Genomic DNA, 22,097 nt, shown 5'->3' with positions numbered 1-22,097 from the left:
CTGGAGGAGTGCAGCTGGGATAAATTGGAGCATGTCCCCAAATGGAGCTGAAATCCCCCCAGGACAGCCCACAGTTCCATACTGTGGGGTCCCATCACAGCCCCGAGTGCTCCCTGTCACCTCCCTGGCCGTGGGCTCACCCCTCCCTGACTCTCCCTAACAGCCCCCCAACATCCTGATGGTGCACCCTGCTCGGGAAGACATTAAAATCTGCGACTTTGGCTTTGCCCAAAAACTCACCCCAGGAGAGCCACAGTACAGCAAGTACGGCTCCCCAGAATTTGTGTCCCCAGAGATCATTGAGCAGACGCCTGTGAGTGAAGCCTCCGACATCTGGTGAGCTCTTAGGCCAGCAGGTTCCCCACACACACTCCCTGCCCTCTCCTCCTGCCCCTGCACTTCTCAACCCTGAGCACATCCTTTGACTGTGGTTTTGTTCCTGCAGGGCCATGGGGGTCATCTCCTACCTCAGGTGAGCAGCCCCCCGCCTCTGTCCACCACCTCCTCCTCCGAAGCCAAGTCCAGCGCTCTCCCAGCCCCTGCATCAGGCCCATGGGAGGCCGTGAGCACTACTGGCTCCTCCCCAGACAAAGACCCAGGACCCAAAGGGCAGCTATTATGGGAACCAGTGGTCAGCCAACTGATAAGTGGTTCCTGCTGAGCTCTCCTCGTACACACCCTGTCCCAGAGGAGCTCTGCCTAATCAGTGGGCAAAGCAGTGCACTGTGTCCCTAAAGGGTCTGGGTAGTTTGTGGAAGTCCCCTCATAACAGTTACTATTGCCCTGGGGATGCTGCCAGTGTAGATGGCACCTGGACCCCAAGCTAAGGCTGGGTATGTACTCCAGGCTGACCCTTCATCCCTGTCCCAGGCTGAACCTGGATCTCTGGGAGGATCTCAGACCATTGTGGGGATTCTCAGGGCTGGATGGCAGTGGCACTGTGGCCATCCCCAGGCAGGGCTGGGGGCTCCCTCGTCCTGGCCACCTGCCCCCTATGGATCCAGAAGACCAGGTCACACCTGAAGGCAAGGCGTGTCTGTGCTTTTAGCCTGACCTGCTCGTCTCCATTCGCTGGTGAAAGTGACCGAGCCACCCTCCTGAACATTCTGGAGGGGCGGGTGTCCTGGAGCAGCCCGGCAGCTGCCCACCTCAGTGATGATGCCCGGAACTTCATCAAGGCTGCCCTGCAGAGGGCCCCTGAGTGAGTGCACAGCCCTTCCCCCACTCGGGGTTCCCCGAGGCCTGAGCCTGCAGCTGACCCTCTGGCCTGACCCCTGGCTTTCCTGTCCTCCTAGGGCTCGGCCCAGTGCAGCCAAGTGCCTCGCCCACCCCTGGTTCAAGGTGAGTAGGCTGAGCCCCAGCAGGCCTGCCCAGGGAAAGAAACGGAGGCCTGCGTGGACCAGCGGGTGCACCAGGGTCTCCCCTCACGGCCCCTCTCACCTGGGCCCCCTCAGAGGTCCATGCCCGCGGAGGAGGCCCACTTCATCAACACCAAGCAGCTCAAGTTCCTGTTGGCCCGCAGCCGCTGGCAGGTGAGCGGCCAGCCTCCGGGAGTGGTGGGGCCGGGGCGGGGTGCAGGTAGGTGCGGAAGGCGGGGAGGGGAGAGCTGGGGTTGGGGGGAAGGGGGCGGGAACCGCTAGGCGGGTTTAGAGGTAAGGAGGGGCCTGGAGGCCCGCCAGAGAATCCTGGCCCCGTGGGATGGACGTTTGTCCCGGCGGGCCTGGGAAACCGGAAGCCTTGTTCACCCTTCGCTGGCACGTGCGCTCTCTGGGCCGCCGGGTCTGGGAGGGGGCGGAACGACACAGCAGTACGGCCTGAGGCTGGAGCTTGGAGCGCCTCCCAGCCCCTGGGTGCCCTTCTGGGCACACCAGGAGCGGGAAGGCGCGAGTACGCGGTTGACGCCGCCCTGTCTCCCGTACCCTCCCCCAGCGCTCCCTGATGAGCTACAAGTCCATCCTGGTGATGCGCTCCATTCCGGAGCTGCTTCAGGGCCCGCCCGACAGCCCGTCCCTCGGGGTGGCCCGGCATCTGCGCGGCGACGCCAGCGCCTCGTCCAGCAGCTCGTCCTCTTCGTCTGACAACGAGCTGGCCCCCTTCGCCCGGGCCAGGTCGCTGCCGCCATCTCCGGTGACGCACTCGCCGCTGCTGCACCCGCGCGGCTTCCTGCGCCCGTCCGCCAGCCTGCCCGAGGAGACCGAGGCTTGCGCGTCCGCCGCGGCCGCGCCTCCGCGCACGCCGCCCATGGGCGCCCCGGGCTGCGTGCCCCGGCACAGCGTGGTCTGCAGCCTCTTCTACGAGCAGGCGGGCGAGGACACGGAGCGCGGAGGTCCCGCCGCGGGCGGCCGGCGGCATCCGGCCCGGCGGCGGCACTTGCTCCAGGGCGGCTACTTCGCCGGCGCCCTGCCCGGCCTGCGCGAGCCGCTGCTGGAACACCGCGCGCTGGAGGAGGAGGCCGCCCGGGAAGAGCAGGCCGCCCTGGTGGCCAAAGCGCCCTCCTTCGAGACCGCCCTGCGGCTGCCGGGCTCCAGCGCCCGCGGAGCACCCGGCCGCAGCCGCTCCCTGGAGCTCGACCAGCCACACGCCTCAAGTTCCTCCACGGAGGCCTGTGGCGGAGGGCAGTGCCCTGGCCCGGCCCTCTCGAGCCTCCAGGCGGGCTCAGGGGAGGGCTGGCCAGGAGGGGTCACCTGCGCCAGGGAGATGGAGCATCTGGAGGGATCCCAGCAGGGGCCGCGACTGTTAAAGTCCCTCGGTGTCGACCTGGGGTCCACTAGGCAGGAGGGGTCCTGTCAGGACAGCTGTGGGGGGCAGCCCGCCCCTTCCATTCATCCCTTGGAAGGCTGTGGCCCCCATAAGACTGTTACACCACAACCTTCTGGTTCCTTCCCTTCAAAGCAGTGCACAGGTGACTTGGCACACTTAAGCTCCTTCCTCTCTGGGGAGCCAACAGCTCTGGTCTCCCCAGCCCAAGAAAGCCCCCAGCCAGGCTCTAAGAAGGGAACAGAGCACACTCCTCTGCCTGGGAGGCCAAATCTTCCTAGCGCTCCAGGGCTGGCCTTCCCAGTGGGCACTGAGCCCGGCCCCTTACAGGATGCGGAGGCCCTGGCCGTGGAGCTGGAGGACACATCAGAGGTCGAGCCCAGCCCAAAGCGGCCTCAGGAGCAGGCCACCACACGGAAGTTCTCCGTGGGGGCACGCCGTGGGGGCTATGCAGGAGTGGCAGGCTATGGCACCTTTGCCTTTGGCGGGGACGCGGGGGGCATGCTGGGGCAGGGCCCCCTGTGGGCCAGGATGGCCTGGGCTACCTCTCAGTCCTCTGAGGAGCATGACGATGCTAGGGCCCAGAGCCCGGCCCCCCAGGCCAGCGCAGCACCCCCTCCTGAGGTCAGTGGGGCAGCTCTAAGGGCCTCCCCGGAGTTGAGCTCATGGGAGGACTTCGGTGGAGGCTCCCAGGTGTCCCTGGTACAGATCCGAGACCTGTCTGGGGACTCGGAAGGGGCCGACACGGTGTCCCTGGACATCTCAGAGGTGGAGCCTGCCTACCTCAACCTGTCTGACCTCTACGACATCAAGTATCTGCCCTTCGAGTTCATGATCTTCAGGAAAGTCCCCAAGCCTGTGCAGCCAGAGCCCCCACCATCCCCTGAGTCTGAGGCTGGGGAGGAGCTGGCGGAGTTCCCGGAGGCTGGGTGGCCTTGGCCGGGTGCACTGGGCCCACCGGCCAGCTTGCAGATCACAGAGGAGCCAGAGGACATGGAGACCCTGCTCAGAGAGACTGTGGGCAGTAGGAAGCGCAAGTGGTCACCCCCCTCGGGTGGCCTCTTCCACTTCCCAGGGAGGCACACGCTGCTGGAGGAACCTGTGGAGCTGGGTCTGCGCCGGAGGGTGAGGGCCTCCGTGGCCCACATCTCCCGCCTGCTAAAGGGCAGGCCTGAAGGTGACTCCCGCACCCGCACCCTCACCCACTGCCCTCTGCCCTGGCAGGGGCACCTCACCTCCCTTGCTCAGAGGGGCTGAGGTGAACCAGGGGCCCCTCTGCCCCAGGGCCCTGCCTCCCCTTGCCACACACAGGGGCTGCTGTTCCAGAGGTCACCCACATGGCCTCACCCTCTCCCCAAGTGCATCTGAGCCCAGTGCTGGGATCTCAGGAGGCTTGGAGATCCCCCTACCGAGAGGATCCAAGCACGACAGCCCTGTCTGACCTATCGCTGCCCCTGGGGCCCTTGCAAGATAACTCTAACTGATCCTGATGGGTCAAGAGGGGTTGGTCTCTGCCACAGATGAGCTCCTTTGCCACAAAAGCCTCTGGGATCTTCTGCCACATGGGAATCCCACAGTGCATGGCTCTGAGGTCTTCCTCCTGTGCTCCCAGGGGAGCTGGGCTCCTCAGGTGTGACTTTCAGAGGCCTCTTCCTCCCTGCAGGTCTGGAAAAAGAGAGTCCCCCCAGGAAGAAGGCAGGCCTGGCTTCCTTCCGGTTGGGCCTGAAGAATAGGGACCGAGGTGGGTGCCCTTCCCAGGAGCTGAGCCATACTGTAGCCTAGGGGACCTGATTGTGGGGGAAGGCAACCCCTTCCTGGGCCCAGACCAGTAGAGGGGGCAAGCTGATACCCACAGGGGCTGGAAACTAGATAACTGTGGCACTAGCAGTTCCAGTACCCAGCACTGGGGGAGTCCTGGAGGACTTCCTGAAGGAGAGGTGCTAGTTGAAGATGAGCTGAGCAGGCATGGACTTCCCCAGCATCGCCCCTCTCAGGGGTCCAGGGCGTATTCTCGGGTTGGGGATCACTTTGGAAAGCCTGCCTGCCTCCTTTCCCATGCCCTAGCGCCATCATTTCTAAGGGAGCTTGCAGATGAAACAGTGGTCCTGGGCCAGTCCGTGACTCTGGCCTGCCAAGTGTCGGCCCAGCCAGCTGTACAGGCCACCTGGACCAAAGGTAAGGAGGTGTTCTGCAGCTGGGGGGCAGGAAGGCAGGGGTGTTCCTTGGGGGCATTGCTCTCATCATATGGAGAGACGGGCCCCAAGAGGGCAAGGGTCTCAAGGCAGGGTGCCTCTTTGAGCCGCTCCCCAGGCCCGCTCTGTCCTGCAGACGGGGCAACCCTGGAGAGCACCAGCCGCATCCTCATCTCCTCCACACTCAAGAACTTCCAGCTTCTGACCATCCTGGTGGTAAAGGCCGAGGACCTGGGGGTGTACACGTGCAGTGTGAGCAACACGCTGGGGACAGTGGCCACAACGGCTGTCCTCCGGAAGGCAGGTGAGTGGACTGCACCAGACCCCTCTGTGGGGATGGGGCAGGGACTGACACCGATGGGGGCTTCTGGGGAGCCTGGAGACCACCTGTCACTTGGTGAGTTGGTTCCTGCAGGTCCCCTTCACTGAGGGGGCCCACAGAATGGGATGCCTACCCCCCGGTCATTCCCTTCAGGGTTGCAGAAGCCCTGGGTCCTCCCTGCAGACTGGGACCCCCAGGAGGGGGAGCAGAGGAGGCAGAGCAGGGGCTGTGGGACTAGCTTGATTCCCACAGTGGCCTACCACCTAGTGTCCTTCAAGGCTGCTGGATGAAGCTGAGTGTCTGGGACAGGCCCCTCTGATGAGATTCTGCAGCTGGCAGAGGGCCATCAGTCAGGGCCACTCTGCGGGGCTGCTGAGCTACCCTGGTGGGAAGGGGAGCCTGGTGGGGCAGACACTGACCCAGGCCTCCACCAGAGGAGGCACTGGGCCCCTTTAGCAGTGGGTGCTGGAAGGGGACCTGCATGAATGGAGCCAGGGGATGGTGGGCTCAGGGACCTGGCAGCAGGTGCAGGAGGGTGAGGCAGGGCTGGCTGGGCTCCACACTACGGTGGGAAGTCATGGGGAGCCCCCTTCAGACTGCGGACCATGGGCCCGCAGAGCGCCCCTCGTCTTCTCCACGCCCGGACATTGGGGAGGTGTATGCCGACGGCGTGCTGCTGGTCTGGAAACCTGTGGAGTCCTACGGGCCTGTAACATACATTGTGCAGTGTAGCCTGGAAGGTAGGAGCCCTCCCTAGGCAGCCCTGGGGTCGGCAGGGGGTGCCCCTCTGTGCTCCCTTGGGGAAGGGTCTCTCGCCCCCAGAATCTGGCTGTCCCTCACCCACCCCTTTGTGGCTCAGGCGGCAGCTGGAGCACACTGGCTTCTGACGTCTTTGACTGCTGCCACCTCGCCACCAAGCTTTCCAGGGGTGGTGTGTACACTTTCCGGACGGCCTGTGTCAGCAAGGCGGGCATGGGACCTTACAGCAGCCCCTCAGAGGAGGTCCTCCTGGGAGGGCCCAGCCACTTGGGTGAGCCGCTCTGCAAGGCCTGGGGGCGGCGGTAGTGGGGTGCCCTGCAACCTCATTGGTCACAAGCACCGACTGGGATGGCTTGTCCTAACTGGTAGGCCCTTGCCCCCAAATGGCCCAAGGGAAGTGAGATCAAAGTGTGGGGGTTGGGAGGCCTGGGGAGGGGTATGGGAGACCATGCTGGGGGGACCTGGAGCTGTAGGGGTGCCTCCCGGTCACTGGCTCGTCCCCCACAGCCTCGGAGGAAGAGAGCCGTGTCCTGCCCCCGGCGCAGCCCCTCCCCAGCAAGCAGACCTTCGCCTTCCAGACGCAGATTCGAAGGTGCCACAGCCCGCCGCCCACTGGCTTTGCCGGCTCCCCGCCCCCACCCCAGCCTCCCTCCCCACTCCTCACATCCACACAAGCTTGGAGCGGAGCATCTGCGCCCTCCTCCCCAAGGCTCGCTGGGTTGGCTCTTCTGACCCCGGGAAGAAGGGCGCGTAGGGAGTCTTCACAAGCCCGGCCGGGGCTTCCTCTCCCAGGGGCCGCTTCAGCGTGGTGCGGCAGTGCCGGGAGAAGGCCAGCGGACGCGCGCTGGCCGCGAAGATAGTGCCCTACCGCCCCGAGGACAGGACTGCAGTGCTGCGCGAATACGAAGCCCTCAAGAGCCTGCGTCACCCGCACCTGGCCCAGCTACACGCCGCCTACCTCAGCCCCCGGCACCTGGTTCTAATCTTGGAGCTGTGCTCGGGACCCGAGCTGCTGCCCTGCCTGGCGGAAAGGTGAGGCCCGGCCTGAAGGCGGAGCCCTGGCGGGGCGGTACGGGCGCCTGGGCGAGGAGGGGCTCAGGGTGCGGACCGACTCACACCTCCCCGCCCACATCCCAGCCCCGCCCCCACCGGTCAGCCCCCGTCTGGGAGCTAAGCAGACCCTCCCCAGCCCACAAAAAGGCCCAGTATTCCCGCGCTCCCTCTTCGGTGAACGGAGCCGAGCCCCCTCCCCGTGCGCCCGCAGGGCCTGTTACTCGGAATCGGAGGTGAAGGACTACCTGTGGCAGATGCTGAGCGCGGCCCAGTACCTGCACGCCCAGCGCATTCTGCATTTGGACCTCAGGTCCGAGAATATGATCGTCACCGAGTACAACTTACTCAAGGTCGTCGACCTGGGCAACGCCCAAAACCTCGCCCAGGAGAGGGTCCAGCCCCCGGAGAGGTTCAAAGACTACGTGGAGACCATGGGTGCGCAGGGAGCAGGCGCCAACCTGACCTGGCGGGGAAGGGTGGGCCCGGAGGAAGCCCCTACCCGGTCCTGGCTGCCTCCCCATTGCACCGCACACACCCAACCTCTCCTCTGTGCGCTCTCTTGTGTCGGCCCCCAGCTCCTGAGCTCCTGGAGGGTCAGAGTGCCGTCCCGCAGACAGACATCTGGGCCATAGGCGTGACAGCCTTCATCATGTGAGTTCCCCAAGCGCAGGGTCGGGAGACTGAGGATCCATCCAGGGTGCCCCGGTGCCCCCGGAGCCCCTGTGGGGCTTCCGTCCGAGGGCGACCTCAGATCTCGTGTCTTCCCACACATGTGAGGATGATCCCAGATCTCCGTGCCGCCCCATCCATCGAGAGTGACCCCAGAGTCCCCGGTGCCCCCGCACGCTCACCCGAGGGTGACCTGAGTCCCCTGACCCCCGCGCGCGTAGGTTGAGCGCGGAGTACCCAGTGAGCAGTGAAGGGACACGTGACATGCAGAAAAGCCTTCGCAAGGGGCTAGTCCGTCTGAGTCGCTGTTATGCGGGGCTGTCCGGCGGCGCCGTGGGTTTTCTCCGGAGCGCTTTGTGCGTTCACCCGTGGTAAGGCAGTCCAACCCCCTCCACCTGTCCCGGCCTGCCTGTCCCACTTGCTGCCTCCCTTCCCCAACCGGCCCCAGCTCCGAGAGCGCAGCCGACACCTTTGCCCTCCCTCCAGGGGCCGGCCTTGCGCGTCTAGCTGCTTGCAGTGCCCGTGGCTAACCGAGGAGGGCCCTGCTCGCTTCCAGCCCGCGGCCGTGACCTTCCCAACTGCGCGCCTGCGCGCCTTCGTACGCGAGCGAGAGAAGAGGCGGGCGCTGTTGTACAAGAAACACAACCTGGCCCAGGTTCACTGAGTACGTGGCCTGGCAGAGAGGATGTGTGTGTGGGGGGAGGGTGGGCTTCACCCCCTAGTGTTCCCTCTAGGACTTGCTGTATACACACCGACACACCAATAAAAAGCAGAACTGGATCGTGTTATCTGCTTGCTTGTTTTGTTTGGGGAAGGAGGTGAGGGTCCTGCCACCTCTCCTGGGGCTCCTGGATGCTCGGAGGTGCCTCGGCCTGGGCCCCATGGTCACCTCCCTGGCCTGGTGTGGCCTCCAAGAAAGGCCATGGCAGCCCTTTCTCTGTCTGAAGCAGAAAAGAGCATGGTGAGTGAACAGCAAGGCCATCTGGAGGGAGGCAGGGGTGGACTCCTGTACCAAAAGGCTGTAGAAGCTGAGGAAGGATCCTGAACCCCCGCCCCTCTGGCCCCGCCTCCCTCCAGCTTCTGCTAATGATCTGACTACTCTCACAAGGGAAATCTCATTTGGAAAGAATTTGTCCTTCTGACATTGCATGAACACTCGCTGTCTTGTTTCATCTCTATCGGTTCTATTAAGTCTAGTTTCCGTTAGAAATGGCCTCCTGCCAGTAGACCCTTCTGGGACACGAGCACTGTGCCCAGGGACCATTTCTGAGGCCTCTGGGAGAGTCCCTCCACAGTTCTGAGGCTCTGATGATGCTTGTTGGGACGCAGGGTGAACAAAGCTCTGGTCTTAGCCCTCATGGTTTGCATCAGAGACTGCTGCTTCCTCTCCATCATGTGTTCACCAGCCCCAGCTGGCCAGGTGCCCATGGAGCCTGGCTCTGGCCATGGGGACCCAGGTGAGACCGCGCAACCTGGCCTCTGAGGCCGCATTTTTTTTTTTCTTTTCAATATTTTGAGAGAGTGTGTGAGAGTGAGAGAGAGCATGAGAGGGGAGAAAGAGGGAGAAGCAGACCCCTGCTGAGCAGACAGCCTGGTGCGGGGGTGGGGGGCAGACACCCCCACTGAGAAGAGGAGGGCATTCCAGCTGCCCTCTGGCCTCCTTGGACACTCAGGTATTGCACAGCAGGGCGGAAAGGCCAGCTGCCTACTGGTCTTCTGTGACACCCTCCCAGCAGGGATGGGTTTGGGATAGCGCATTTCCACCTGGCGAGGGCCAGCGTCTGGGATAGTCAAGTTTTCTGTGCTGGGCATGGAGCCTGCTTAAGGTTCTCTCTCTCTCCTTCTGCCCCTTCCTACCCTCTCAAAAAAAAATTTTTTTTTCTTTTTTTTGAGTGTGGTGTCTTACTGACTGGACCAGCTAGCCACTCCTACCTTATTAATTGAATTTTGCATTTTTTTAAAAGATTTTATTTATTTATTTGACAGAGAGAAATCACAAGTAGACGGAGAGGCAGTCAGAGAGAGAGAGAGAGGGAAGCAGGCTCTCTGCTGAGCAGAGAGCCCGATGCGGGACTCGATCCCAGAACTCCGAGATCATGACCTGAGCCGAAGGCAGCGGCTTAACCCACTGAGCCACCCAGGCGCCCCGAATTTTGCATTTTAATAACCATGTACAGAAAGGTAGATATGTTCCAGTATTCCTCCTGTAATCCTCCTTTCCTCTAGTTCTTGGTTCTCATCTATGTTTTGTTTCATGTTCCCTGACATGTTTGCTATTATATTGTTTATTTTGGGAAAAAAAAATATGACCCTTTTCATCTAAAAGCATTTTGTGACTCCTCCCAATTTTCTATTTCCTGGGTAGGTGTCTTAGTTACTCGGGCTCCCACAGCAAAATATCACGGATGGATGGCTCAAACCATGAGATCTGTTTCCCACCGTTCTGGAGGCTGTATGTCAGCATGGCCGGGTTCTGGCGAGTTCTGACTTCTTGGCTCACAGACGGCTGCCTTCCTGTTGACCCATGCATGGTTGAGACAGAGCTGGAGCTCTGGTCTCTTCCTCCTCCTATATGGACATTAATCCCACGGGATGGCCCATGATCTCACGTCAGCCCAATCACCTCCTACAGGCCCCCTCCTAGCACCATCACTGTGGGCTCAGGGTTTCCTTTTATGCATCTGAAGGGTGGAAGGCAAACGTTCAGTCCAGAACAGCAGAATTGATCACGTTACCCCTGTGGATTTCGGTGTGTGTCTTGGAAATCCCTCTGCATATCCACCTTGCTGTAGGGAGTGCTGGGAAGCACACACCTGGGCCCGGTAAAAGCTGTCCCAAAGCCACAGTCTTGCTGGTTCTTCTTTTTTGTTTTTCCTGTGGTTCTTTCCACAGAGGAAAAAAAAAAATAAGATTGTATTTATTTGAGAGAGAAAGAGAGAAAGTGAGAGAGCATGAGTGGGAGAGAGGGAGAAGCAGGCTCCCCATGGAGCAGGGAGCCCAATGCAGGGCTCGACCCCAGGATCGTGACCTGAGCTGAAGGCTTAACTGATGGAGGCCCCCCAGGTGCTCCTCCACAGAGAAAAAATTCTTTCTTCTTATACCTAAATCATTATCTTCCCCTCTTACTTATATACTTAACCTTTTCATGCCATACATGAGCCAAGATGCATGGTTTTTGTGCCCTGGACTTCACCTGTGCCTGAATTCTAGGTGGGTAGACCTCCAGATACTCATTTTTATTTTGCTAAAAATAAGAGGCCCCGAAAGCAGTGCCTATGTTAAGCCCCAGCTCCCCAAACCCAGACATGTTCATGACAGTTTCAGCTCTTCCAGAAATGGAATCTTACACTAATGGGTCAGGAATTAGCTGCTCAGCCCTGGTGAGCAAATTGGCCTGGCAGACCCCTGCCATCCTCTCCCTGAAGGAAAGTGACCTTATAATAACTAGCCGCTTTTCTCTGCACGACTCCCTTCTACTCACAGAAGTCTTTTATTTGGTACAGCACCTTGGCATGACTTTTAATCTGCTAGATTGGGTGCTGCCTGAATCAATTTTTGCCCAAACACATTCCAAAACTTTTTTATTTGCCTCTGTTTATCAATCAACAGTTCAATAAACAACCATATATTTGTATATACATGTGTTGATTGGATTACAAAAATATTGATGAATAGATATTCAATTGCAATCTGTGTCAATTTATGCCTATATCTGTAGCAATTTATCTATCCACAGTATTTCTACTGTGTCCGTCTGTGTCTATATGTGTCTACCCACATACATGTTGATCTTAATTCTGTAGCAATATGTATATAAACACAAGCCTGGTCTTTGTGGCAGCCAGCCCCACCTAGGGGCTGCCCTGGATCACCTCATCAAGATCATGCAGACAAAATATGTATGTATAATATATGTATCGATCGAAACGAAGTATCTGGCCTCCAATGCTGAGAGCCATTCCAGGCAATGGAGACACAGCTGTGAGAAAACCTACCCCAAACCAACCTCAGAGTGATTGTGCTTCTGTCTTTCAGCATGATGGGTTTGATCTCCGTCCCTGGAAGGTTCCAGGCTTGGACAGGAGTAGGCTGAGACCTGGCCAGACTGCAGAGGTGGGTTTGGGAGGATGTTCTGGTGTATCCTGGGCATGAATGGGAGTGCTGGGCACCTCTCATGGGTAGGGGGCAAGTGTGCCTGGCTGTGACTCAGCCATCCCCCTGACATTGAAGGGGGAAGCTGGGTGAGAAAGCTGAGTTTGGGCCCAGTGGAGAGGGCTCAGTGCCACCTGGAAAGTCACCCCGGGGAACACATGGTGGACATAGCTGATCTCTGTCCCCAGGTCCTGGCACAGTTTCAAAGCCCTTGAAGTTCCCCAAGTGATAGGAGCCTCTGTAAGTTGCTAATTAGGTGACCCTGCTGGCCCTACAGGGCTCAGGATGGGGACTGTTTCTTTAAAAAGATCAGGCTTGTTGAGGAGAGGGTTGAAACCTTGACCTTTGAGCCCAGACATCCTGGGAGGGGAGGAACTGTAGACAAAGAAATCACTTGACCTGTGAGTTACTCAATTGCTGAAGTAATGCCCTGGGTATTGGTGGTCACTCCACTCAAGTGCCAAGTGGTGGGATGATGGCCTGAGGGAGCCGACTCACTGAGGGAACAGTGAGCCTCCCCAGGGTCTGAACCTGAGGGTTCTCCAAGACTGTGGCCTTGGATGCAGAGAGGATGGGCCTGATCTGGATTCCTGTGTGCGGACACACACTGGCAAGAGCCAGTGCAATCCAGCTGGGCACCGATGCACGGAAATGATGGTAAATGATAGCAAATCACAGCCTTGTACAAATTCGGTGTCACGGTGAACAAATTACTCATGCAAATGTGATACGTTATAACTTCACACAGAGGAGGCAGAAAATGATGGAAACCAAAGGCAAAATGGAAAAACAAAACAAAACAAAAACAATAACAAACAAACAAACAAAAGGCAAAATGGATGTGTTGGAAATCCAAGTAGGAGATTTTAATACTCTGTGTTTAGAAACAGCTAGCAACTGGGAAGTTTTAGAATACATCCTCAATAATTTCTGCATTAAATAGGAACACCAAAATGATAGTTAATTTTAAAGAGGCATCTTGGGTGATCAGGTGGCTCAGTTGCTAAAGCATCTGCTTTTGGCTCAGGTCATGATCCCGGGGTCCTGGGATCAAGCCTCACATTGGGCTCCCTGCTCAGCAGGGAGCCTGTTTCTCTCTCTCCCTCTGTAGCTCCCCCTGCATGTGCTTTCTCTGGTGTCAAATAAAGAAATAAATAAAAATACAGAGGCATCTTGATGAGGAGGCATGGAGGCTGGCAGCCAAGGATGTTCTTTTCTTCCCTGACCCTATGAGCTGTCAGGTGAACACTGCAGAAAATTATTCATTCTGGTTATATTCTTTGCTAAAACGGGCATGGAACTCCTGTAGAATGTAGAATGCCAAATACAGCTTTAGGTGCTCTTTTGCCCACAGTATACAAACTATTGTTATCTCATGGCAGCTTGGAAACAATCAGTGTCCAGAATACAGAACCATGGGGTTTCTCCCAAGACTGTGTGTTCTGCAGCTGGGGTTTGCATGCCTTTTGCACAAGTCCCCCGATGCTCATGTGTACTTGGGGCTCCTGGCCCCTTGGACTTGATTGATAGTTACAACAGCTCACTAGCTAGATGATAGATAGATAATAGAGATCAACTGATACACCAGATAGATTGGTAAATACATATAGATTAGATAGATCAATAAATAGGCAGATAGATAGGTACATATGATAGGTGATAGTTAGATAGATAGATGGATAGATGGATTAGATAGATAGATAAATGACAGGTAGTATTGGAGAGTATAGGTAGATTACAGATAGATAGATTAGACCAATTAATCAGTAGACAAGATAGATTAGATCAATCAATAGGTTAGATTGATCAATTGATCTGTCAGTAAATGATCTGCAAACTCCTGATTCAGAAAACTGAGACCCTGAAGCAAGTTATAGCAGGCATGCTTTTTCACAGCAGAATTCCTAAGGAAGTCAGGGGATCCCAGGGCAAAATCAAAACCAGAGGGCACCAAGGCTGAATGTGGCACCTGGACACCTATTTTAATCATGGTCATGGTTCAGGGCAGGCAGGTAGGTGAGCAGACAGGGACCTCCCACTGAAATGGAGACACTCCATTTTACCTTATTTGCATAGTACTGGGCAGCCAAGAACCAAGACCAGGCAAAGAGGAGTGCAGACTAAATGATGGGAAAGACAGTTTCTTCAATGGATTGTGTTGGGAAAACTGGAAAGCAACTGCCAAAGAGAGAAACTGGACTTCTTTCTCATACCATGCACAAAAATAAACTCCAAATGGATCAAAGACCTAAATGTGAGATGTAAAACCATAAAAATCCTGGAAGAAAACACAAGCAGTAATTTCTTTGACAGAAGCCATGGAAACATTTCTCTAGATATGTCTTGTAAGGCAATGGAAACAAAATAAAAATAAACTATTAGGACTATGTCAAAGTAGATAGCTATTGCACAATGAAGGAGATGGTCAACACAATGAAAATGTTACCTAGTAAAGATATCTGCAAATGACATATCCAAGAAGGAATTAATATCTAAAATATAAAAAGAAGTTATAAAACTCAACACTGAAAAGCAAATAGTCCATTCAAAAATGGTCAGAGGACCTGAATAGACATTTCTCCAAAGAAGACATCCATGTGGCCAAAAGACACATGAAAAGATCTCAACATCACTCATCATCAGGGAAATGCAAATCAAAACTATAACGTACTACCACCTCACACCTGTCAGAATGGGTGGAATTGGGGTGGATCATTTGATTAAACACGTGCCCCCGGCTCAGGTCATGATCTCAGGGTCCTGGGATCAAGCCCCATGTTGGACCCCCTGCTCAATGAGGAGCTTGCTTCTCTTGCTCCCTCTGCCTTTCCCCCTGCTATTGCTCTCCCAGTCAAATAAATAAATAAATAAATAGATAGATAGATAGATAGATAGATAAATAAGACAAGAAATAAGAAGTCTTGTTGAGGATATGGGGGAAAGGAATTCTCTCACACTGTTGGTGGGAAGGCAAATTGGTGCAGCCACTGTGGAAAACAGTATGGAATTTCCTCAAAAAGTTAAGAGTAGAATTACTGTATAATCCATACACCCATTACTGGGTATTTACCCAAAGAAAACAAAAACACTGATCCCAAAAGTTATGCACACCCTTTGTTTATTGCAGATTATTCACAATAGCCAAGCTATGGAAGCAAGCCAGGTATTCAACTACTGACGAAAGGTTAAAGAAGATGTAGCCCAAAATTAGAAACTACATTGAGACAAATGAAAACACGATATTCCAGAACATATGGGATTCAGCAAAAGCAGTGCTAAGAGGGAGGTTTACAGTGGTAAATACCAAGAGTAAAAAATCAGATAAATAATCCAACTCTATGCCTTAAGGAACTAGAAAAAGAATGAATTAGCTCAAAGTTAACAGAAGAAAGATAACATTTGAGGAAAAATTAATTGAACAATAGAAGACTATAGAAAAATCATTGAAACTAAGAGTTTTTTTTTTTTTAAAAAGGTCAACAAAATTGACAAACTAGATAATCTAGAATAACTGAAAAAAAGGGAGAAGACTCAAATAACAGAAATGAGAAAAGAAAAACATTACAATTGATACCACAAGAATAATAAGGATCAGAAGAGCCTATTGTGAACAATGGATGCCAATAAACTGGATAATCCAGAAGAAATGTGTAAATTCTTACAACTATAAAACCTAGCAAGACTGAATCATTTAGAAATAAAAATTCTGAGCACATCTCTAACTCATAAAGATATTTAGCCAGGAACTTTCCCAACAAAGAAAAACTAGGACCAAATGGCTTCAGTGTAGGATTTCATCAAACATTTAAAGAATATTTAAGGAGGAGGGGCAAGATGGCAGAGAAGTAGGAGACCCTGTTCCAACTAGGCCCCTGAATGGAGCTAAATATCTACCAGAACACTCTGAACACCCATGAAATCAGCCTGAGATGTAAGATTATATACTTCTGGATCTCTACAGGGGCAGGAGATCCTCAGTGGAGAGGTACAGTGGAGCGAGAGCACTCAGAGTGATATCAGAGGGGATATCAGAAGGGGGAGGGAGCCATCAGAAGTGACCCATTTGAAAGTAATACCCCAATACGAAAGTGCTTGAGGACCAGCATTAACTTGGAGTCTGGTTAAAAGCACTCAAAAAGAACAAAAGAGCTTAAGGGGCAACTGGTGGAAATGGGTGGTCATGGGCACAGGCCTAAGCCCATGGACCCAGGATGGTCACCGCCAGTGACCAGCCATGCCAGAGAGAGTGTGGCAGAGCTTCCAGTTTCTGGTCCCTGAGCCCCTGGCTGCTGCTTGCACCACTGCTTGGCTGGGTGCATTACCACCCATGCTTGAGTCTTACGTGAGTGCCAGATGGCGCTTTTTAGTACACTGGCCTTCTGACACTGCCCAAGGGTCTGGATGCTCCCAGCCCACACCTGGGAGAACCCAGCTGATCTCTGGTTGGGATCCCTCTACCCACAGCCATCTGTGACCTGGTGTCTGAGTATGTTCACTGTAGCATTACTTACAATAGCCAAGAGGTAGAGAAAACCTGGATGGCAATGGGAACGTGAATGGATAAAGCAAATGTGGTCTGTACATAGGGATGGAATACTATTCAGCCACAGAAGAGAAGGAAATCTTGACACCTGCTACTACATGGATGAGCCTTGAGGACATTATCCTAGGCGAAATAAGTCAGATACAAAAAGATAAATACTGCATGAATCTACCTCTGTGAGCTACCTAAAGTAGTCAAACTCTTAGAAACAAAAATCCAAATGGTAGCTACCAGCAGCACAAGGGACGGGGAACAGAAAGTTGTTGTTCAATGGGTATAGAATTTCAATCTCACCAGAAAAAAAAATGTCTCCTGTGTACATAATTAATACTACCACACTGTCCACTTATAAAGGTTAAGATGGTAATTTTTGTTATATGGTTTTAGTCCTATTAAAAAAACATTGGTAGGTGTGATTTCAGTTATATGTAGAATTAAAGAAGCAAAACCAAAGAGCAAATGGGAAAACAAAAGAGAGAGAAAGGGGCAAACCAAGAAGCAGACTCTTAGCTATAGGGAACACACTGATGGTTACCAGTGGGGAGGGGATGGGGGATATGTGAAATAGGTGATGGGGTATAGGGAGTGCTCTTGTGAAGAGCACTGGACATTGCACAGAAGTACAATACTGAATCACTATATATTGTGCACCTGAAACTAATAGTACACTGTATGTTATCTAAGTGGAATTTAAATACCACCCCCAAAGATCAGTAGGCATCTCAATACAAAAACAACGATTTAAAAGTATGGTAACAATGATCCATATAGACCCATATAGATGAAAACGATCAAAATAGAGACCATTAGTAAGAAGGTAGAAATTAAAACAGGAAACAGATACCATCCTTCCAAAATGAAGATGAAATAATGATATTCCTGGATATACAAACACTGAGAGAATTTGTTTTGAGCTGACTTGTCTTACAGGGAATCCTAAAGGACATTGTTCAAGCTGAAGGAAATTTACCCCGAAGAAACTCAAATTTATATGAAGAAATGAAAGGCACAGTGAAAATAATTATATAGGTAGATATAAAAAACAATATCAATAAAATCTGCTCTTAACTGATTTAGGAAACAACCACATAAAACTGTAATTAAAAATCCTACTGCTGGAGGCCAGGGCACCTGGGTTGCTCAGTCAAGCGTCTGTCTTCAGCTCAGGTCATGATCTTGGGGGCCTGAGATCAAGCCCCGCATCAGGGTCCCTGCTCAGCAAGGAATCTGCTTCTCCCTCTCCCTCGGCTTGTGTCCTTTCTTGCTTCCTCACTCTCTCTCTCTCAAATAAATAAATAAATTCTTAAAAAAAAAAATCTTAGTGCTTAGATGATAACAAATATTTAGCATATATAACAATAAAAGCCCACAGAATGGGGAGGGGGGAATGGAGCTATATTGGAGGGAGAAATTGACACCAGACAGTGTTGTTAATCAAGAGGAAGAAATAAAAAGTACTCAAAATGATAAATATGTGGGTTAATGTAAAAGTCTCTTTGAAAATGTTTCTCTTTTTTTCTCTCACCTTCTTTAAAATACCTAAGATTATATAAAGAAATAATGATAACATTACATCATTGGGCCTAAACATATAGGCACATCTATCTATCATTTATCAATCTATCCATCATCTCTCTCTCTCTCTCTCTCTCTCTTTTCATCGTCTTTCTATCTACACACACAAGAAGGGAGAGTGAATGGACTTACAATGAATAAAAACTTCCACATTTTTCTGGAATTGTGATAAATTAAGATGCATATTGTAATCCCATAAGCAACCAGTAAGAACCAATAGAAAAAAATGATTAAAACAGACCACTAGAAAATATTTATTTAATATAAAAGAAACTGGTAAAGGAGCACAGAGTAACACAAAAGGCAGGACATAGAAAATAAATAGCAAAATGACAGACCTGTATAAAGCAATTTAAAATAATACTAAATGAGAGTTCATCAAATACTCCCATTAAATGCAGAGATTGTCACCAAACAAAAAAGCAAAATAAACAAATAAAAGTTGCATTTACAAGAGACTAGTTTAAATTAAGACACAATAGATTAACATGTAAAAAAAGACAAAATAGATTAAAATCAAAAGCCTGAGAAATGATACACCTGTGAAGTCTCTTATGGTTAATGAGAGCTGAAGCACTTATAATCAAAGAATAGAAAATAAAGTATAAAACAAAGTGCTACTATAAAAAGAGGAACACTTTATAATAATAAAAATTGAATTTATTGCAGAGATATGACAATGATAAACATATATGCATCTGATAATAGAGCCTCAAAACTCACAAGGCAAAAACTGCCAGAATGAACGGAGACACTTGAACAATACTGGCAGGAGATATCAGTGGCCTTCTCTCTATAATGGACAGAAAAACTAGAAAACCATCAGCAAGAATATAGAATCAGCACACATAGTCAAGCAACCTGACAAATCTGACCCCCGGAGGTGTGCTTACTGTGTTGTCTCAGATTCTAGATTGGTCTATCTGGTATGCACTCAGCACAGTCCCTGTTGTATTAACTCTATTTTCTTATCTCGTGCATTTTTCATGCTCTGGCATTTATGTCCTCTCTGAATGGGGGAAGGACAATCCCTATCCAGGTTAGCAAAGTCTTAGAGACAGCAAAGGGTTCTTCTTTCATAAGCAAATTTTCTAATGCAGAGTCTACGACCAGCCATCAACTCTCACACACCAAGCCACTATGCTCCCTGCCCTGAATCCACACAGGGCCAGGTACCAGACAACCAGGCTCTAGGGCCCAGAGCCCACCAGAATTCCTAAAACCAGCTAATCAAAGTTATTTGCCCTGTCCTGCCTTGTCCTTCTGGTGGAAACTAAGGCAAACACTCTGGCTCCCTCCCTTCATTCCTTTCTGCCTCCTACCCAAACTGCTGCGTCCCTGTGTGGTTCTGTTTGGTGTGGTAGGCCCCTTTCTCCTGAGCAATTTCAGTAATAAGTTCTTTCTATGTTGTCACCACTGAGTCTCACTCATAAATTAAAATCCTGAGGGTACAAACACTGGTATAATAGAACAGACCACTGAATGGTAGCAGCGTATGCACTGCCCCTCAGGTGCCCCTGGAAGCTTCTCCATGGGAGACCATGCCTCGGGTGACAGGACAGGGGACAGAGGCCCTCCAGCTCAGGCACACCTGGAGCCTTCTCCAGGGGAGACCATGCCCTGGGTGATGAGACAGGGGATGGAGGCCCTCCAGCTCAGGCACACCTGGAAACTTCCCCAGGAGAGACCATGCCCCGGGTGACAGGACAGGGGACAGAGGCCCTCCAGCTCAGATGCGCCTTGAATATTCTTTAGGGGAGACCATGTCCTGGGTGATGGGACAGGGGACAGATGCCCTCTAGGTCAGGTGCCCCTGGAACCAGGATAGGCATCTATCATGAAGATAATTAGAAAGTGCTTTGGGCTGGATGAAGATGAAAACCGAGTATCAGTAGTAATGGGATACGGGCAAATTAGCATAAAGGGAAATATATAGGCTCAAATGTCTGCGTTGGAACGCAGGAAAAACCTGAAATCAACTTTAAGAAACAGAGATAAAGACACCCGAACCAAACTCAAAGTGATCAAAACAGAGAATCATGATAAGGGTGGAAATCATTGAAATGAAGAAAGAAGAAGAAGAAGGAGAAGGAGAAGGAGAAGAAGAAGAAGGAGAAGAAGAAGAAAAAAAAACTGGAGAATACAAAATGAAACAGAAAATTTTTCTTTGAAAACATCAAGATCATTTTGACAAAATGTTAATTTTACCGACCAAGAAAAAAAAAAAAAAAGAAATCACGAAAAAGAAAAACGGAAGAGGAGAAACGATCCTCGGGGAGTGGCGGATCTGAGCAGACCCCAACCAGCAGCCACAGAGAAAGAGCGGCAGCAGTAAGAGCCTGCCGTCGGAAGGCCTGGCTGGAAAACCCCACGGAAGCTCGGCAGGGAAAGAGCGGTCCTGAGCGAGGGCTCGGAAACCAGGAGGGCTGGCAACCGAGCGCCGGGCCAGCTGCAGACCCACGTCACCCAGCCCGCATGCACGACGCTCCAACACGGAGTCCAACCCCACCAAGACCACCCAGTGTGATTGACCCGGCCTGGAATGCGCACCTGAAATATCTGGATGCTAGGGCGTGAAAGTCTGGCTGCGGTAGCAGGGACGTCGGGAGAGGGTGTGGCTACGCAGGGTAGGGTCAGTGCGGAGGTGTAAGGAGCGGACTCAGGCGGGCGCACTAGCCAAGGGGACGTCAGGGGTCAGGGCGTGGGGAGCATGGAGGGATCACTAGCCCAGGGGACGTGGGGGATCAGGGCGTGGGGAGCACGGAGGGATGTGGGAGAGGCGCGGTTCCGAGGCAGGGACTGGAGGGACGCGGGGACAGGAGCATCTCAGAGGGACCTAGGAGGCGTCCAGAGCTACCGAGGATGCGGGCGGTGCAGGGGAAGGTGATGGGGGTGGTGGAGCCTGAGCAGCGTGGGGCATGAACGCCGAATGTAGGGGTAGTGGGCGGGGCGGGGGCTCGCGGCGCAGGTGCTAGCGGGCTATCCTTCCCCAGACCTGGTCCTGCGGACTTTGGGGGAAGGGGGTGCGTTAATGCGGGCGCTGCAAGGGCGGCTGAGGCCCGGGCGCCGGCGGGCTCCACGCCGGGAGTGATTCCACCAACGTGTGCGGAGTCACCCAGTGTACGCACGCAGCTGGTCAGGTGCGACCCGACCTCAGGTGGTGCTTGCGGGGACTCCGCCCTGCTTTCCCGAGGCCTGGCCTGGGGTGAAGCGGCACATCTTTCTCTTCGCTGCTCCGCCGTCGGATTAGACGCAGTAAGGGGACTCCTGGTGAGGGAACAGGACTTTTGTCTGTAAAGACCCCCTTGTGGTTGCTCTACTGACCAGGTGGGGAAGGGCTGCAGAGACTGACCTGCGGCCAGCCCCAGCACAGCGGGTCTGGCTGTACGTTTTGATTTTGCCGCTACTTCCTGATGCCCTAAGATTAGAGTAGGCGAGAGTAGGCGCCTGGTCCTGAGTATTGTCTTCTTTCCACTTAATCAGGAGGTAGAAGGCCTACTTCTCTTATTGCCCTGCTCCCATCTCCCCATTTGATGACAGAGCCCTCGGGAAGTGGGTAGCGAGAAGCAAGGCTTTGGGGCACTTCAGGAAGTGGTGAGCTGTATGTAGGGTTGTTTGAAAGCCTCTAGATTGCTGGGCACACACCACAGATCCTGGCTCCGCACTTAGGTCCCTGCTTTATCCACCCACAGGACCCACACCTGCCAGGGTGGACATCTCTGAGGAGTCATCACCCACCCCTCATGGGGGGGGGTCATCAGCTCCCCAGTCAGGAGCATGCATGCTCCTGGGGTCTGTCCACCATCAACAACAGTGGAGGGCAGCCCTGGGTCCTGGAGTCGAGCAGGTAGAACACATGGGAGGAGCCCTTGCACTGGTGCCCAGTGTGTCCTCAAGCTGTGGCCAGAGGGTCTGTCCTGGTGTCCTGCACATGCCTGTGTGCTTGTGTGCACTCCTACCCATGGAGGTGGCCACCAACTGGGTTTCCGGTGGCCATTGTGCAAACCCCATCCTGCTCCTGGGGAAAACAGACAGTATTGCCCAGATCTGGAAGTGAGGCAGAGGGAAGGCGCTC

At 53.3% G+C, this 22,097-nt stretch overlaps 1 protein-coding gene across 1 annotated transcript in view; it reads left to right on the top strand.

Annotated features, from left to right (window-relative positions):
• Positions 1-8,532, top strand: part of OBSCN (obscurin, cytoskeletal calmodulin and titin-interacting RhoGEF) — a 138,618-nt gene extending 130,086 nt beyond the window's left edge. Inside the window, 17 exon segments of the mRNA XM_059176109.1 lie at positions 164-336; positions 446-472; positions 1,049-1,201; positions 1,296-1,341; positions 1,455-1,532; positions 1,930-3,934; positions 4,421-4,498; positions 4,822-4,932; positions 5,086-5,253; positions 5,889-6,011; positions 6,131-6,301; positions 6,538-6,622; positions 6,823-7,062; positions 7,295-7,518; positions 7,659-7,734; positions 7,974-8,123; positions 8,239-8,532. Coding sequence (XP_059032092.1) covers positions 164-336; positions 446-472; positions 1,049-1,201; positions 1,296-1,341; positions 1,455-1,532; positions 1,930-3,934; positions 4,421-4,498; positions 4,822-4,932; positions 5,086-5,253; positions 5,889-6,011; positions 6,131-6,301; positions 6,538-6,622; positions 6,823-7,062; positions 7,295-7,518; positions 7,659-7,734; positions 7,974-8,123; positions 8,239-8,416 — 4,086 coding nt within the window. The 3' untranslated portion in view covers positions 8,417-8,532.
• The last annotated feature ends 13,565 nt before the right edge of the window (positions 8,533-22,097 follow it).

Source organism: Mustela lutreola, chromosome 5 (genome assembly GCF_030435805.1).
Source record: "Mustela lutreola isolate mMusLut2 chromosome 5, mMusLut2.pri, whole genome shotgun sequence".
NCBI lineage: Eukaryota > Metazoa > Chordata > Mammalia > Carnivora > Mustelidae > Mustela > Mustela lutreola.
This window is presented reverse-complemented; position numbering and strand designations above follow the sequence as displayed.